Raw genomic sequence first — 13,229 nt, 5'->3', positions numbered from 1 at the left:
ATTAGGAAAGATGGAAGAAAACGAGTTTGAAAACAATATTCATGCTTAAATTCATGTCTTCAAAAGTCTGTTTTGTATTTCCCTCAAGTGGAGTCTTGGTATTTTGTGACTCATAAGCACTTGTGAACACAGGAACATCTTAAAATGGAATTAGTTTTTTCTTAGTTCCTTTGGACCAATGATATTACTCAGGTCTTCATGTATCCACTCTAGGGTTAAGCATATATAATGCAACAACCAGACTGTATAAATCCTAAGTATCAAATAAGAAAAAAAGGGAAGAAGCCTATATTTTCTTTTATAAACATTATAAGGTAAAACAAACACAAAACTTGATTGGCCTTAAGAATAATTAAGAAATTCAGGGTATTGCAAGAGCTTTAAAAGGCCAGTCCAAAGCTGCTGCCAATCTCTTTTTGAATATTCTGCCATTTTGAATATAATACTTTGCTAGAAACACTGGAAAAGACTTAACAGATACATGAACATTTCTCTAAATTCAATTGATAGAACATCTGCATGACTATAAGGCTATGCTGACATTGCCGTTTTGACATACCCTAAAAACAAGGAAAAGAAAAGAAAAATTGGTTTCCAGGTTTATTATCACTACCACCAAATAATTTGTGAAGAGACATCCTGCCCCCATTTTTCAAGCTTCACCCCATAACCCATACCTAATCCTGGGATGAGAGAGAAGATGATGTTTAGATAAATATAACATAAACGAAAGGCAGGAATAGACTTTAGTTACCACTAGGTGAACAACCATAAACAATAAAGTTAAAATTTATTCAACTTACTTACCTAACAATGGATTATTAGTCTTTCCAAATGGTTTCCTTATATTCTGAGAATTCAGTTTTACCTCTTATATTAACATTTCTAAAGCGATAGATTCTCTTATAGTTACAGGAATCATTTGGACATTCTTTCAATTCATGATTAATTTTGGCTTCTGAATACTTTCCATGTGAAGATCTATAAGATAGATACTTCTGGTTTTGTAGGCAAATAGATCATGCAAACTTTATTTGGTTGGGTGTATCTGGTAAAAGGAAGCTACTTGGGTTCCACAATGAGGCCTTATTCTCTGTTCCAGTCTTCATAACGTGTTTCCCAGAAAATAAGACCAGTTCTTATATTAATTTTTGCTCCAAAAGATGCATTAGGGCTTATGTTCAGGGGATGTCGTCCTGAGAAATCATACTAGGGCTTATTTTCCGGTTAGGTCTTATTTTCGGGGAAACACAGTACAACTCCATAATTCAATTTCTAACAATGTTCACGACACCTCAGTAAAACGTTAAATAGGAAGATGATACCTATTTTGTAGGTCAAAAAGAGTAAAGAATTTCACATATTGTTCAACCAAATAGATACATTATATTCTGCATATTAAATTTTATTTTTTCTTCCCCCACTATAATGTAAACTTCATGAGAATAAGGACTTTGTCTCTTTTCACTGCTATATATGCATTGCTAGAACATTACCGGGGGATATAGTAATTATTGAGCAATTAGCTGAACAAAAATATATTTTATTAATTAATGAATATTCGAAACTCCTTTATAATAATGTTCCTGGAGGTGTTGAACTAATATCAGAGGTGTATTGGTTTGCTAGGGCTGCCATAACAAAGTATCACAGACAGGCTAACTTAAACAAAAAAATTTATTTTGTCACAGTTCTAAGGGCTAGAGTCCAAGGTCAAGGTGTCCGAGTTTGGTTCGTTCTGAGGCCTCTCTTCCTGGCTTGTAGATGCCAGTCTTTTCCCTCTCTTCACATGACCTTTTCCCCTGTGTGAGCTTGCGTCCAAACTTCCTCCTCTTAATCAAATGTCAGTCATTCTGGATTAGGGTTCACTCTAATGACCTCATTTTAATTTAAGTATCTTTTTAAAGGTCCTGTGTTCAAATACAGTCACATACTGAGGTACTGGGGGTTAGGAGTTCAACATATGAATATTGGAAGAACACAATTCAGCCCATAATAAGAGGTTAATCCAGTCTATAGACTTTTAATAATAAGCATTATGTTCTTTCTGATAATAAAAATTATATAAACTCATATAAAGCTCCAACAATCCAGAAATGAATTAAGTCAAAGTCCCTAGTAATTGTGATAGGGTTAAGATCTGAGTCAGATTTTTCAAGAGAATTGTTGCCTTCGGCTCTTGGAAATAAATTGTAATTATTTTACATTTTAATATTTCTACGTTTACAAACATTTTTATAAATATTTTAAATCTTTATACAACCATTTTAATGTGTTTGTATCGAAATAGATAAATTGGAATGGTCAAGTTGAAGAGGTTGTGTATAAATGGCCAGTTTCACCTGCCGCTAATGAAGAGACTGTAGTATAGAGAAATAAAGTAAATTCTGGACAGTGGTTATTTTAGGAGGTGAGATGCAGTCAGGGAGGAGTGAATAGGTTACTTCAATTATTTTGGTAATGTTTTATTTGTTAAGTTGCGTGTTGGGTTCATAGCTATTACATAATTTTTATATCTTATAATAATAGTAGTTTTAATGAAAAAAAATTCCATAGATTCTTGGACTTACAACACATCAAGTTTGATTTATTTACATGGTGATTTTACAACTTTCCTCTAAAGAAGCAATTATTAGTAATGTTGATAGAACTCAGAAAAACGTTGTAATATTTCTTTGAACTTTTTTCAATGGGAAACCTGAACTTTTGTTGTTGAAATTGTTATAAGGAAAAGTTTTCACAATAGCTAATGAAAATGTATTACCTAGCATCTGATTTGGGATATTTATCTTCTTCCTTTAGATTTTTATACTGTCCGTCAGCATATTATTTGATTATGTTGCACTTAATTTTTTGCATTTATGATTACTGATCTTTTACCTTAGATATTTAAATAAGTTATTAATAAAACCTCAATATACTAGTGGTAAAATATCTGGATGTTATAAATAGCACTGAGTAGCAATGTTTATAGTTGAATATTAACAAGGTGATGTTATGTTTAACAGAAAAAGCATTTGATCGGAATAAGCCCAAAAAGCCTCCTGTGCCACTGAGGACTGATCATCCAGTCATGGGAGTACAGAGTGAAAAAAATTTTATCAACACAAATGCAGCTAATGTCATTATGGAAGTGGCTAAAAAGCCTAAACCAATTTATGTTGACAAAAGAACTGGAGACAAGCATGATCTCGAAACTTCAGGACTAATTCCAAAGCACATCAATAAAAAGGTAGCCTTGTGATATATTAATGTGATCGGCCTGAAATTCAAATAATTTAAGTAGAGTGTTCATAATGATTGTCTATATTATCATTACCAGTGCTCTAACTAGACAAACGATCCAGATTACCAGTTCTCATTTCCTCTGAAATCCGTGTTTGGTCTACATGGAATGTGACAAAATTACAGAGAATTTGGGATGAATACCATATAGTTCAATAGAGGAAAACGATAATTTTCCCCCTTACTTTCAATTGTTAATATATTTTATAATTATAATAAACATTCTCTAAAAGATATTAGTTTTAGCTGAGGTGGACATGTCACTAAAAATACAATCATTATTATAAATCTAGAAGGAATAACCTTTAACAAGATCCTAATAAGATTTAGTCATTAGGTTTCAGTGTCTTGGTAGCAGAATGAGAGAAATGAAGAGGAAAACAACTTTAGTGCCATCCATCCTATCAGTGTGGTGTAAATAATTCACATTACTATTTCAACTTGAATCTATTCATTTGTTTTTAGTTTGGAGTAAAGCAGACTTTGAAAGTGCTGTACAATAATCTAGTCTTTTGGGGACTTTTTTTTCTATCTGAAAAGGTGCTCATCAGATAGGAATATAATTTCATTGGTAAAAATTATAGAAGCTCAGGTTTAGTTTTTTAAATGGAAGAAGAGCTTTAAAATTAAAAAAAAGCTTACCAAAAAGTACCGGAAACAAAACCTATTTTACTTTGTATACTTACAGATCATAAAAATGCTTAAAACACACATAATAAAATATAAATGAAAAACGCTAAGGAATAATAATACACAATAGTAAGGTGTATTATATTGTGTATTATAATAATTCACAATAGTAAGGTGTGACAAAAAAGAAAGGAAGGAAAGAAGAAAGGAAGGAAGAAAAAAAAAGAAAAAATTGCAATAGCATTGTATGAGGGGCTTGCATTGAGGTAGTCCAGTGATCTACCATGAGAAATCCTGTGCCTGTTCAAAATCAAAACAGGAACCTTACAGCTGTTGTCAGAGAACACTACGTATTCCCTGAGAAGCCCCCACTCCGTGGGCTAAGAGACTTTGGAAAACTTTAGCAGGAGTCCATGAATTGGCAGCACATGTCAACAGCTCTTTCAGGCTTCTCTAGATACCATGTTTCCCCAAAAATAAGACCTACCTGGATCATCAGCTCTAAAGCATCCTTTGGAGCAAAAATTAACATAAGACCCAGTATTATATTACGTTATGTTATATTATATTATATTATATTATATTATATTATATTATACTATACTATACTATACTATACTATATTATATTATATTATATTATATTATATTATATTATGTTATACAAGACCTGGTCTTACATTATAGTAAAATAAGACTGGGTCTTATAATAATTTTTGCTCCAAAGGACGCATTAGAGCTGATGGTCCGGCTAGGTCTTATTTTCGGGGAAACATGGTACTTCCTTCTTCTGTGGCCAGGAGGCTGCTGATAGCCCTTGTCCCATAAAGTATGGAAAAGCAGAAATTTCACTTTCCAGGCTCTTTAAAGCTGTTTCCAGTCCATTATTTCTCCACTACCAGTAAAACCCCTTCTCCTTTGATGGTCATACCACCAACTGCCACACAGTCTTCCCCTTCTGGCTGCTTTCTGTCTAGGCTGTCCACTTCAATACATTTTCTGCCTTGAACAGAAAATTGAACAAAAAATCCATTACAGAGACAGAAAAACGTTAAGTTAGTCTACCTGTGCTTGTTTACCAAGCCATGCAAACACTCGGCACTTATTGTCCTCTTGGTGTTGCTGGCTAAGCAATCAAGGCTCATAAAGGACTTACTCAACTTACTTTCCGCTTTTCAGAGTTAAGTCCCTTTAAGGGCAATGTCGCTTTTTAAAAATGAATGAACCTCATGCTTTAGTTCCAAGTAAAATATTATATGCCCATTTGTGCCATGAAAACAGTTTGTGAAAACAAACTGAAGGATGGATGATTGCCCAAGGTATACAGTAATAGTAGTTAGACATCATTTCAAATTCTGACTCTGGCCACTTACTTAACTCTGTGTTCTTCAACAAGTTCTTTGATTTATCACAGGGTTGTAGTGAGGATTAAATGCTATAAAAATATGAAGCACCTGACACAAAACCTGGCAGCTAATAAACGTTCAATAAAAAGCATATATATTATATGCAATTATTAGTGTTAATAGTAATGCATTAGCTCTCAATGATCCTGCACAGAGGAATATTTCAGACCTGAGGTTTTTCTATTGAGACTTTTACCCATTTGTAAGATATTTCTTTTTCCTAAAATGTATCACGTCATTTCCCTGTATTAAACAGAGAATGCCAAATATAATTTAATCTTTTTTTGGTGACACAGAACCATCATTTAGAACATCAGTAATTGTCCTGAGCTGTAATGAGGTGTTGCCCTCAGTGTTTCCTGGACTGGATTGGACTGTTTACTCCTGCACTAACCAACCTGAATACTGTGCTCTTGGAGTTTATTTGCATAGTGCTTTGCAATTTTCCAGAACACATTTATAGCTAAGATTTCTATCCCTTGTTCAGTGAGGATGGGGTAGGTTATGCTGTGGTAACAAATAACCTCCACATCCCAGTAACTAAAAGCAACTGAGTTCTCTTGTTTGCTTGTGCCACATGTCCACTGAAGGTTGTTGGAAGCTCTGCTTCCCGTCCTTATTCCATGATCCAGGCAACAAAAAACTTCACCCATCACTATCCAGACAAAAAAAGAACATGGCAAGTCATCCATTAATACTTAAGGCTTCTACCCAAAAGGACATAGGTCATTTCTACTCACACTGGCAAGTCAGTTTACATGGCTGCATCTCACTTCAAGGGAAGCAGGAAAGTGTCCTACCGAGTGCCCAAAGGGAGAGAACCAGAATATTTGTGAACGGTTTGAATGACTACATATATCTCAACAGCTGCTTCCTCAGAGAGGTCTTCCCTGACCTCCTTATGTATCTAAAATAACTCCTATTACTTTCTTTCCCCTTACTCTGTCCTTTCGTTTACTTTGGAGACATATATATATATATACACACACACACACACACACACACACACACACACACATATATAAATATTATATATGTAATATATGTATGATATACGTATATATGTATATATATATATAATATATAGGTGCCAAAAATATGTATACACATTTTAACAAAGGAAAAAACTATTAAAATTATGCTGATGGTAACCATTTTGAGCACCTCTCGTAATTGCAGAAGTCAAACGTGACTTGTATTCATCTTTTGTTATTGGTACATTGAGTATTACAATTTTAATAAAGTTTTTTCCTTTCTTAAAATGTGTATACATTTTTCTGGCACCCTCTGTGTGCGTGTGTGTGTGTGTGTGTGTGTGTGTGTGTGTGTGTGTAATTTTATACTCTAATTTTGGTGAATTTCTCTCACCATAGAATGCAAATTCCATGAGGACAGAAACTTTGCCTCTCTTATTCACTAGTATATCTAGCACCAAGTACATTCTCAAATAATTTTTAAAAAAATAAACAGAATAGTTCTATTTCTCTATATAGAGATATCACATGCATTCAGTAATATGAAAGAATCACAGATGATTGCCTCACTATCAGTCCTTATAAGCAGCCCAGGAGCCTAAAAATGTATTTTGCATTTCCAAGAACAACCAAGTCAATTTTCTCTTAAAGCAGACTTGCTTAGTGTCTTTTGAGAGTTTGTTTTTGAAAGCATGTATCCCTTTTTATTGAACAAGAGTTTGCAAAAGAGACCTCAATATAGTCAAGATATTTCAAGATAAAAGCTGCAGCATCGAAAAGAAATAAAGAAAAACTAACGCTTAGGGGTAAAGTAAGGGCTGAGTTATCAGCCAAGAGCAGGCACTGGAAACATTCAGAAGAGGAAAAACAAGCAGCCACAATAACAGCTCAGATGGTTTTCTTTTAAAAGACCAGAATCAACTAGATCCCCATGGGGAAAAAAGTCACTGAATTTTGTCAATTTACAGTGGTTTAAGCAAAGGTTTTAAGTCTGTATCATTTCTTTTCCTCCCAGTCATTGGTTGGTATGTATACACATATAAGATTACATTCAGGATATTGATTTTTTTTCTGAAAAATCCTTTTAAGGATTACGGTGTCACGCCCAAATATATATGTCAGCGAAATGAGGAGGTAAAGAAAGCCCAAGAAGAATATGATAACTATATCCAGGAAAAACTCAGGAAAGCAGCTATGAAAAGGCTATCTGATGAAGAAAGGGAAGCCGTTCTGCAGGTAAGTGTTCTGTAATTTCTATTCCTATGTCACTCTTTAGAACATTTCTGAAAGAAAGTTCTGCCATCAACGGTTATTAAAGACAGCACTTTGATTTTTAAATCTGATCACTCTCTTTTGGTTGTGGTGACAGCTACATGCAGCAAAGTTGACTCTTTGGGGAAAGTAAAAAGTTGTAATATAGGGATTATTGAATAATATTTTGTTTCCATCTTGGTGACTTCTGTTTTTTCCTGAAGTAGTTAGTGTTGTAAGGAAACCCACCTTATCCTTCAACGAACATACATAAATAAAGCAAAAAAGCATTTTTATTTTTATTTTCGTGTCCCTGAATTAAAAAAAAAAAAATCCATAAATTAGATATTTTTCACTAGATGGAGCTCTAGAATAATTGAAACTGTCTTTAGCTCCAAATTTTTAAAAACTTTCCTATAAGCCAAATGTTCAAATTTTAAAATAACCAAGTGTTAGGTTTTACATATATTTTCCTTATTTTGAATAAAATAGACTTAAAGCCATATTTACATTGGAGTGTTTAATGCAAGACTTTTATCCAAAGCATTTAAAATATTGGGGGATGTGAGAAGGGATGCTCCATCATCATCTTCAGAGAGTATTTATTATGCACCTACTCATACTCTCCTATAGTCATGCTCTCTTATAGAGGTAAACGAATAGTACTTTATTCTTTGTTTTGTTATTTTGGAAGCTTTCTACAAAGCCATTTGTAATGACCTTTTAAAAGTAGAAAAAAACTCCTTACTGCATTAATTTCTGTTGAAAAATGGATTCATACGCTGTTATAAATTCTTACCATTTTATCAATGCCATAATAATCATCAATAAACATTTATTAAATGTTTCACATAGAGTATTATACTAAACGCTAAACATTTTGAGAAGGGCATAAGAAAATTTCTGCTATAAAGAAGTTGCAATTTAATTGATGACAGGTGGTATTTAAATATGTACCTGTATAGATATGAATGTATGTTTGTACAGATCGTGAGTTTTATCAGGTTCCAAGGTACAAATATCCTTTAAAAGATAGAGGTAGGTCTTTAGCTGGACTTTAACCTGCAGTATAAAAGGGGGCCCAAGGCAGCAGGAGTGGCCTAAGGGCAGAGACTGTGTCTCTTTGCTGACAGCTGTCTCTCCAGTGCCTAACCCATTGCCCAGTATAAACACAGGTGTTTAACATGTGCTGGAAAGAAGAAAGGAAGACAGGCCGGCAGACGTGAAGGTGGGATTTCCATGTCACTTTCAGGAAGAGCACTGGTCTTTGGCCCATTTGTGTGCTCTCTCTCTCTCTCTCTCTCTCTCTCTCTCTCTCTCTCCCTCTCTCTCTCATTTGGATTCTACCATTTTTAGAAAGTACATGCTTTTGTGGAAGCCAGGTTTTTATATCTAAATTATTCTGAAAACTAGGGAAAGAGAAAAAGAATTTCCCTCAGAAGGAAAAGGCTCTTCTCCCTCACTTTTTTGGCTATATTGGGTAAGCTACCCCCTGCTTCGTAACCTGTCGCTAGAGTTTCCTTGCTTGCCCTTTGATGTGACAGTAGCAGATGGCCCACTGGATGCCTTATTAGTCACCTAGGGCAGCCGCTGTGGTAACACAGCCCATAGCTATGCTCCTGACAAGCCCCGAACCATGCTTTCCTTCCTGGTTAAGAGTTGCTTATAGTTCAATGACAACATGATTGTATGTCCCCCAGCAGGCCACATTCTGCTCATTCTTCGTAAAATAACAGTCTCACTATACCTGGAAAGGATCATCTTGTCTAATGATGCCAAAACTTCTCATTTTACAGAGGAGGATATAAAATGCAAATATGTTAAGTAAGCTCATTTGTTCACACATCCATGCATCATTTATTGAACATCTATTGTGTTCCAGGCACTGTACCCAACCTGGGGGCACTGTAGTGAGCAAAACAAACGCAGTCCTTATCATGGAGTCAAGAGGGACTAAAACTCACATCAACCAATTTCCAGGCCAGTGTTTTCCCACTGCACATTACACACGCGCATAGGAAGTAACCAAAGGAGGCTCCATCAGTCAGGGCTCCAGTAAGAGATAGAAAGCATGCTCAGCTGGGATTCTGAAGAGAATTTTGAAGGAACTATTCCCAGAAGTGAGGCAGGGCTAAGGGAAACAACAAGGAGCACTGAGGCAACCCAGGACAAAAGAGGGCGAAAATCCACCACCACCCGAGGCTTGAAGGGCTGGGCAAGAAACGAGGTCACCAGAGCCCATTTAGAGCTGGAGCCTGGATGATGGGCCACCTGACAGGCGTTGTAGTCACAGATGAATGAGCCAGAACTAGTGTCAGATAATGTCAAGGGAGAGGGGGAAGAAATGCCCCAAGCTCTCTCTCCCACCAGTGCCTTGTTGGCTGAACTCAGGCAGAGGCTGAAGGACAAAAGAGCAAGGGGGTGGGGGTGGGGGTACAGCCCAAAGAATCAACTCTACCCCCATCCCACACACCCCCACTTCACCCCTAGTCACAGTGCAGGAGAAGAAGGTGGAGAATGGATGGTGGTGGGGTGGGTGCAAAAGGAGCATGAAACTGAATGAAGGCAATATTTTATTACTGCTTCTCCCCATTTGAAAGTTTTTCCAAATGAATATTATTTCAGCATTAAAATAGAAGTGAGAAAAATTAAGAAATAAAAATAAGGGGAAAAGACCATTGCTGCAATGGGTAGAAGGTTTTTTTAGATGAAATAACAAAAGTCTTAAGAACAGCAAAAAGCATATTTTAATATAATATGAAATATTAATTACATTTAGTTCCCATCCTTAGCTGTGGACTTTGATCCAAACATTACTGTACATACTGGAAGATAAAGCAAACTATCCTTTAAAAGGAAATACAAAGACGGAGTGTAGCTGCTGTGACCACAAGTAATATGGAAATATCACCCAACTAGCAATGAAAAATCTTTGATATTTGAAAATGTATAAATACATAGATTTCCTCTCTGTAGTAGGCAACCCAGTAAAGCTATGTGGAAACGTATTTCCAATTTCATAATGAAAGACGATGGGACAATAGAATTCCTTTGCGGACTTCTTTTTGAAATAGATCTCATAGATTATTAAGAACTGTGTTAATCCATCCCCCTCTTAAAAATTTAAATGGATACTTTTCCTTCTATCTTTTTCCTTTCCCAAGTCCTTAATATAATCTCATTCAAGTATTCAAAATTTGTTGTCCTTATTTTCAACCAACCTATTGTATGCAGTATGCCCTAGATTACCATTATTTTTACCTAAGCATGGAACTTAGTCAATGAAATTTTATTGTCCCTGAAAAGTTTCTACAAGATTAAATTTGTACTATGAGGGCTTATTATGAAGACATTATTTAATAAGATACATCTCATTTTCTCTTAAACCTAAATGTATAGCCATGGACCATATTTTCAAGGCAATATTTTCATTGTACTTCAATTTTACTTTGTGTTTTGTGTAAATATAATGATTTGTGCACTGACAGTGAATAAAAGAAAGTGCTAATTTATAAACTTTAATTGCATGAATTCAATTAGTAGTTTAAGATCGTTTTGTCAGCGGGACCTCTAGTGCACTGTGATGAGAAATGGTAACTATGCAGAGATGGAAATAACCTTTACTGCTCCTACGAGACCCCTAATTTTGAATTTGTTGGTTATTGAGAATATAAAAAATTAACTACATTATTGAATTAGCATGTGTGTTACATTTAATGACATTTCAGTCATTTCTCGAATACATTAATGGGGAGTATAGACCCCTTGACTATATGGAGGAAGAATTCTAATATACTGAAGAGACATAAAAGGTCATCTCTTGCTAAATTGAATTTTGGTATTTTGTACAATTCCATTTCATCAGATACTAGAAAATATGGCCATGCAAGTCAGAAACAAGTTTTTAAATGTGATTTCTCTGTTGAAAATGGGGAGAGTGGTTTAAAAGGAAAATTATAAAGAAAAAAATAAACCTAAAATTTTTTAAAGAAATAATTTCTTTTCAAAAATGTTTTTTGCTTGGGGTTACCAATTTGAAGTTGTCATTTTTACCAAAGCATTTGCTATGACCTTAGTTTTTATACTACTCATAACTGCATATGCATATTTGATGGTAAAAACAAGTACAGTAACATTAAAAACAGAGGAAATAAATACTCCCAGTGGGAACTGAGCAGACAATCAGGACAGGGTTTGGCCTCTGTACAGTATTTTTATTACTGTGGCCAAGTACTTGATAAATACATATCATTTTCAAAGTTATTTTCTTCAGTTTGTTTCTTTACCTATTTACATTTTCCTCACCAGTGCAGTTTCCTTTACCATTTACTTTATTATTACAGTTTACTTGAGTATTTAGGGGTTTTTTTGTCATTTGCAGGGGCTGAAAAAGAACTGGGAAGAGGTGCATAAAGAATTCCAGTCTCTCTCGATCTTCATCGATTCCATACCAAAGAGGATGCGTAAGCAGAAGCTGGAAGAAGAAATGAAACAACTGGAATATGACATTGGTGTCATTGAAAAGCACAAAGTTATTTATATTGCCAATAAGTAGTAATGGATTTTTAAAGTATGGTTATTTTAATATAGGAAAAAAACGTGGAAAATATGCAAATGAAACTAAGTTTTTCAAAGAGGGAAATACTATGAGGAGAATAAAAATAGTCTTTACCAAACTGCTTAGGCAATGTTTAAAGAATAATTGGATTTTTTTGCTTACACAAGAGAAAAGAAATTTTTTTTTACCAGTGTCAGGTTTTCCACGTGTAAACCAATTAAAGTTTAATGTTATCTATTCCAGTTCTATAATGTAAGTCATTATTATTATGTAGTTGTTTCACATAAACATTAATTTCTGGGCCCTGAAAAATAAAGTCACCACTCAGAACTTCATTTACACTTTTTTTCTACACTGCATGATACAAGGAACACATTAAAAACTCTTAAGTATTTTGAATTGGAGACTGTAGTATATGCTTTCTTACTACACTAAAGTGTTTTCCATGTATTGATTCAGATCTTCACAAACTTAAACAGTGTATCTTCTATTGTAGCTTATGTCATCTGCAGCTATTTCCAACTAAAAATATTTTCAATATCCATAATGCTATATATGCTGAAAGCCATAGAGTGGGGGTGCCAAAAAAATGTATACACATTTTAAGAGATGTTACCTATGTTCAAGCAGTAGTTCGCCATAATCAGAAGTGTCTGGATGCTGATGGTAACCACTTTGAGCACCTCTTGTAATTGCAGAAGTCAAACGTGACTTGTATTCATCTTTTGTTATTGGTATATAGTGAGTATTACAATTTCAATAATTTTTTTTCCTTTCTTAAATTGTGTATACATTTTTTTGGCACCCTCTGTATTTGAAGGAAGAAATATTAAGAAGATAACATAAACTCAAGAAGACAGCTTATAAAATGCATCGAGGCGGGGGATTAAAGAGAATAGCCTCTCTCTTGACATCCAACTTTTAAAAACTTGTATTTCACTAAAATGGGATGTTCTTTTTCTTTTTGATCCTCCCAATCTTTGAACATAGGATATACTTCCATTTATTTTTGTCTTTAATTTCTTTCAGCAACGTTCTGTAATTTTTATTATACAAGTCTTTCACCTTTTATGGCTAAGTTAATTACTAAGTATATTTGATGCTGTTGTAAACAGAATGGTCTTTG

The 13,229-nt window shown here is 34.5% G+C and overlaps 1 protein-coding gene across 1 annotated transcript in view; it reads left to right on the top strand.

Annotated features, from left to right (window-relative positions):
• The window catches only part of ENKUR (enkurin, TRPC channel interacting protein), a 29,429-nt gene extending 16,629 nt beyond the window's left edge, over window positions 1-12,800 (top strand). Inside the window, exons 3-5 of the mRNA XM_033100715.1 lie at window positions 3,009-3,232; window positions 7,384-7,530; window positions 11,927-12,800. Of these exons, the coding sequence (XP_032956606.1) occupies window positions 3,009-3,232; window positions 7,384-7,530; window positions 11,927-12,100 (545 nt within the window). The 3' untranslated portion in view covers window positions 12,101-12,800. The remainder of the gene's footprint in view (window positions 1-3,008; window positions 3,233-7,383; window positions 7,531-11,926) is intronic.
• Window positions 12,801-13,229: the final 429 nt, after the last annotated feature.

This window comes from Rhinolophus ferrumequinum, assembly GCF_004115265.2.
Source record: "Rhinolophus ferrumequinum isolate MPI-CBG mRhiFer1 chromosome 5 unlocalized genomic scaffold, mRhiFer1_v1.p scaffold_110_arrow_ctg1, whole genome shotgun sequence".
NCBI lineage: Eukaryota > Metazoa > Chordata > Mammalia > Chiroptera > Rhinolophidae > Rhinolophus > Rhinolophus ferrumequinum.
This window is presented reverse-complemented; position numbering and strand designations above follow the sequence as displayed.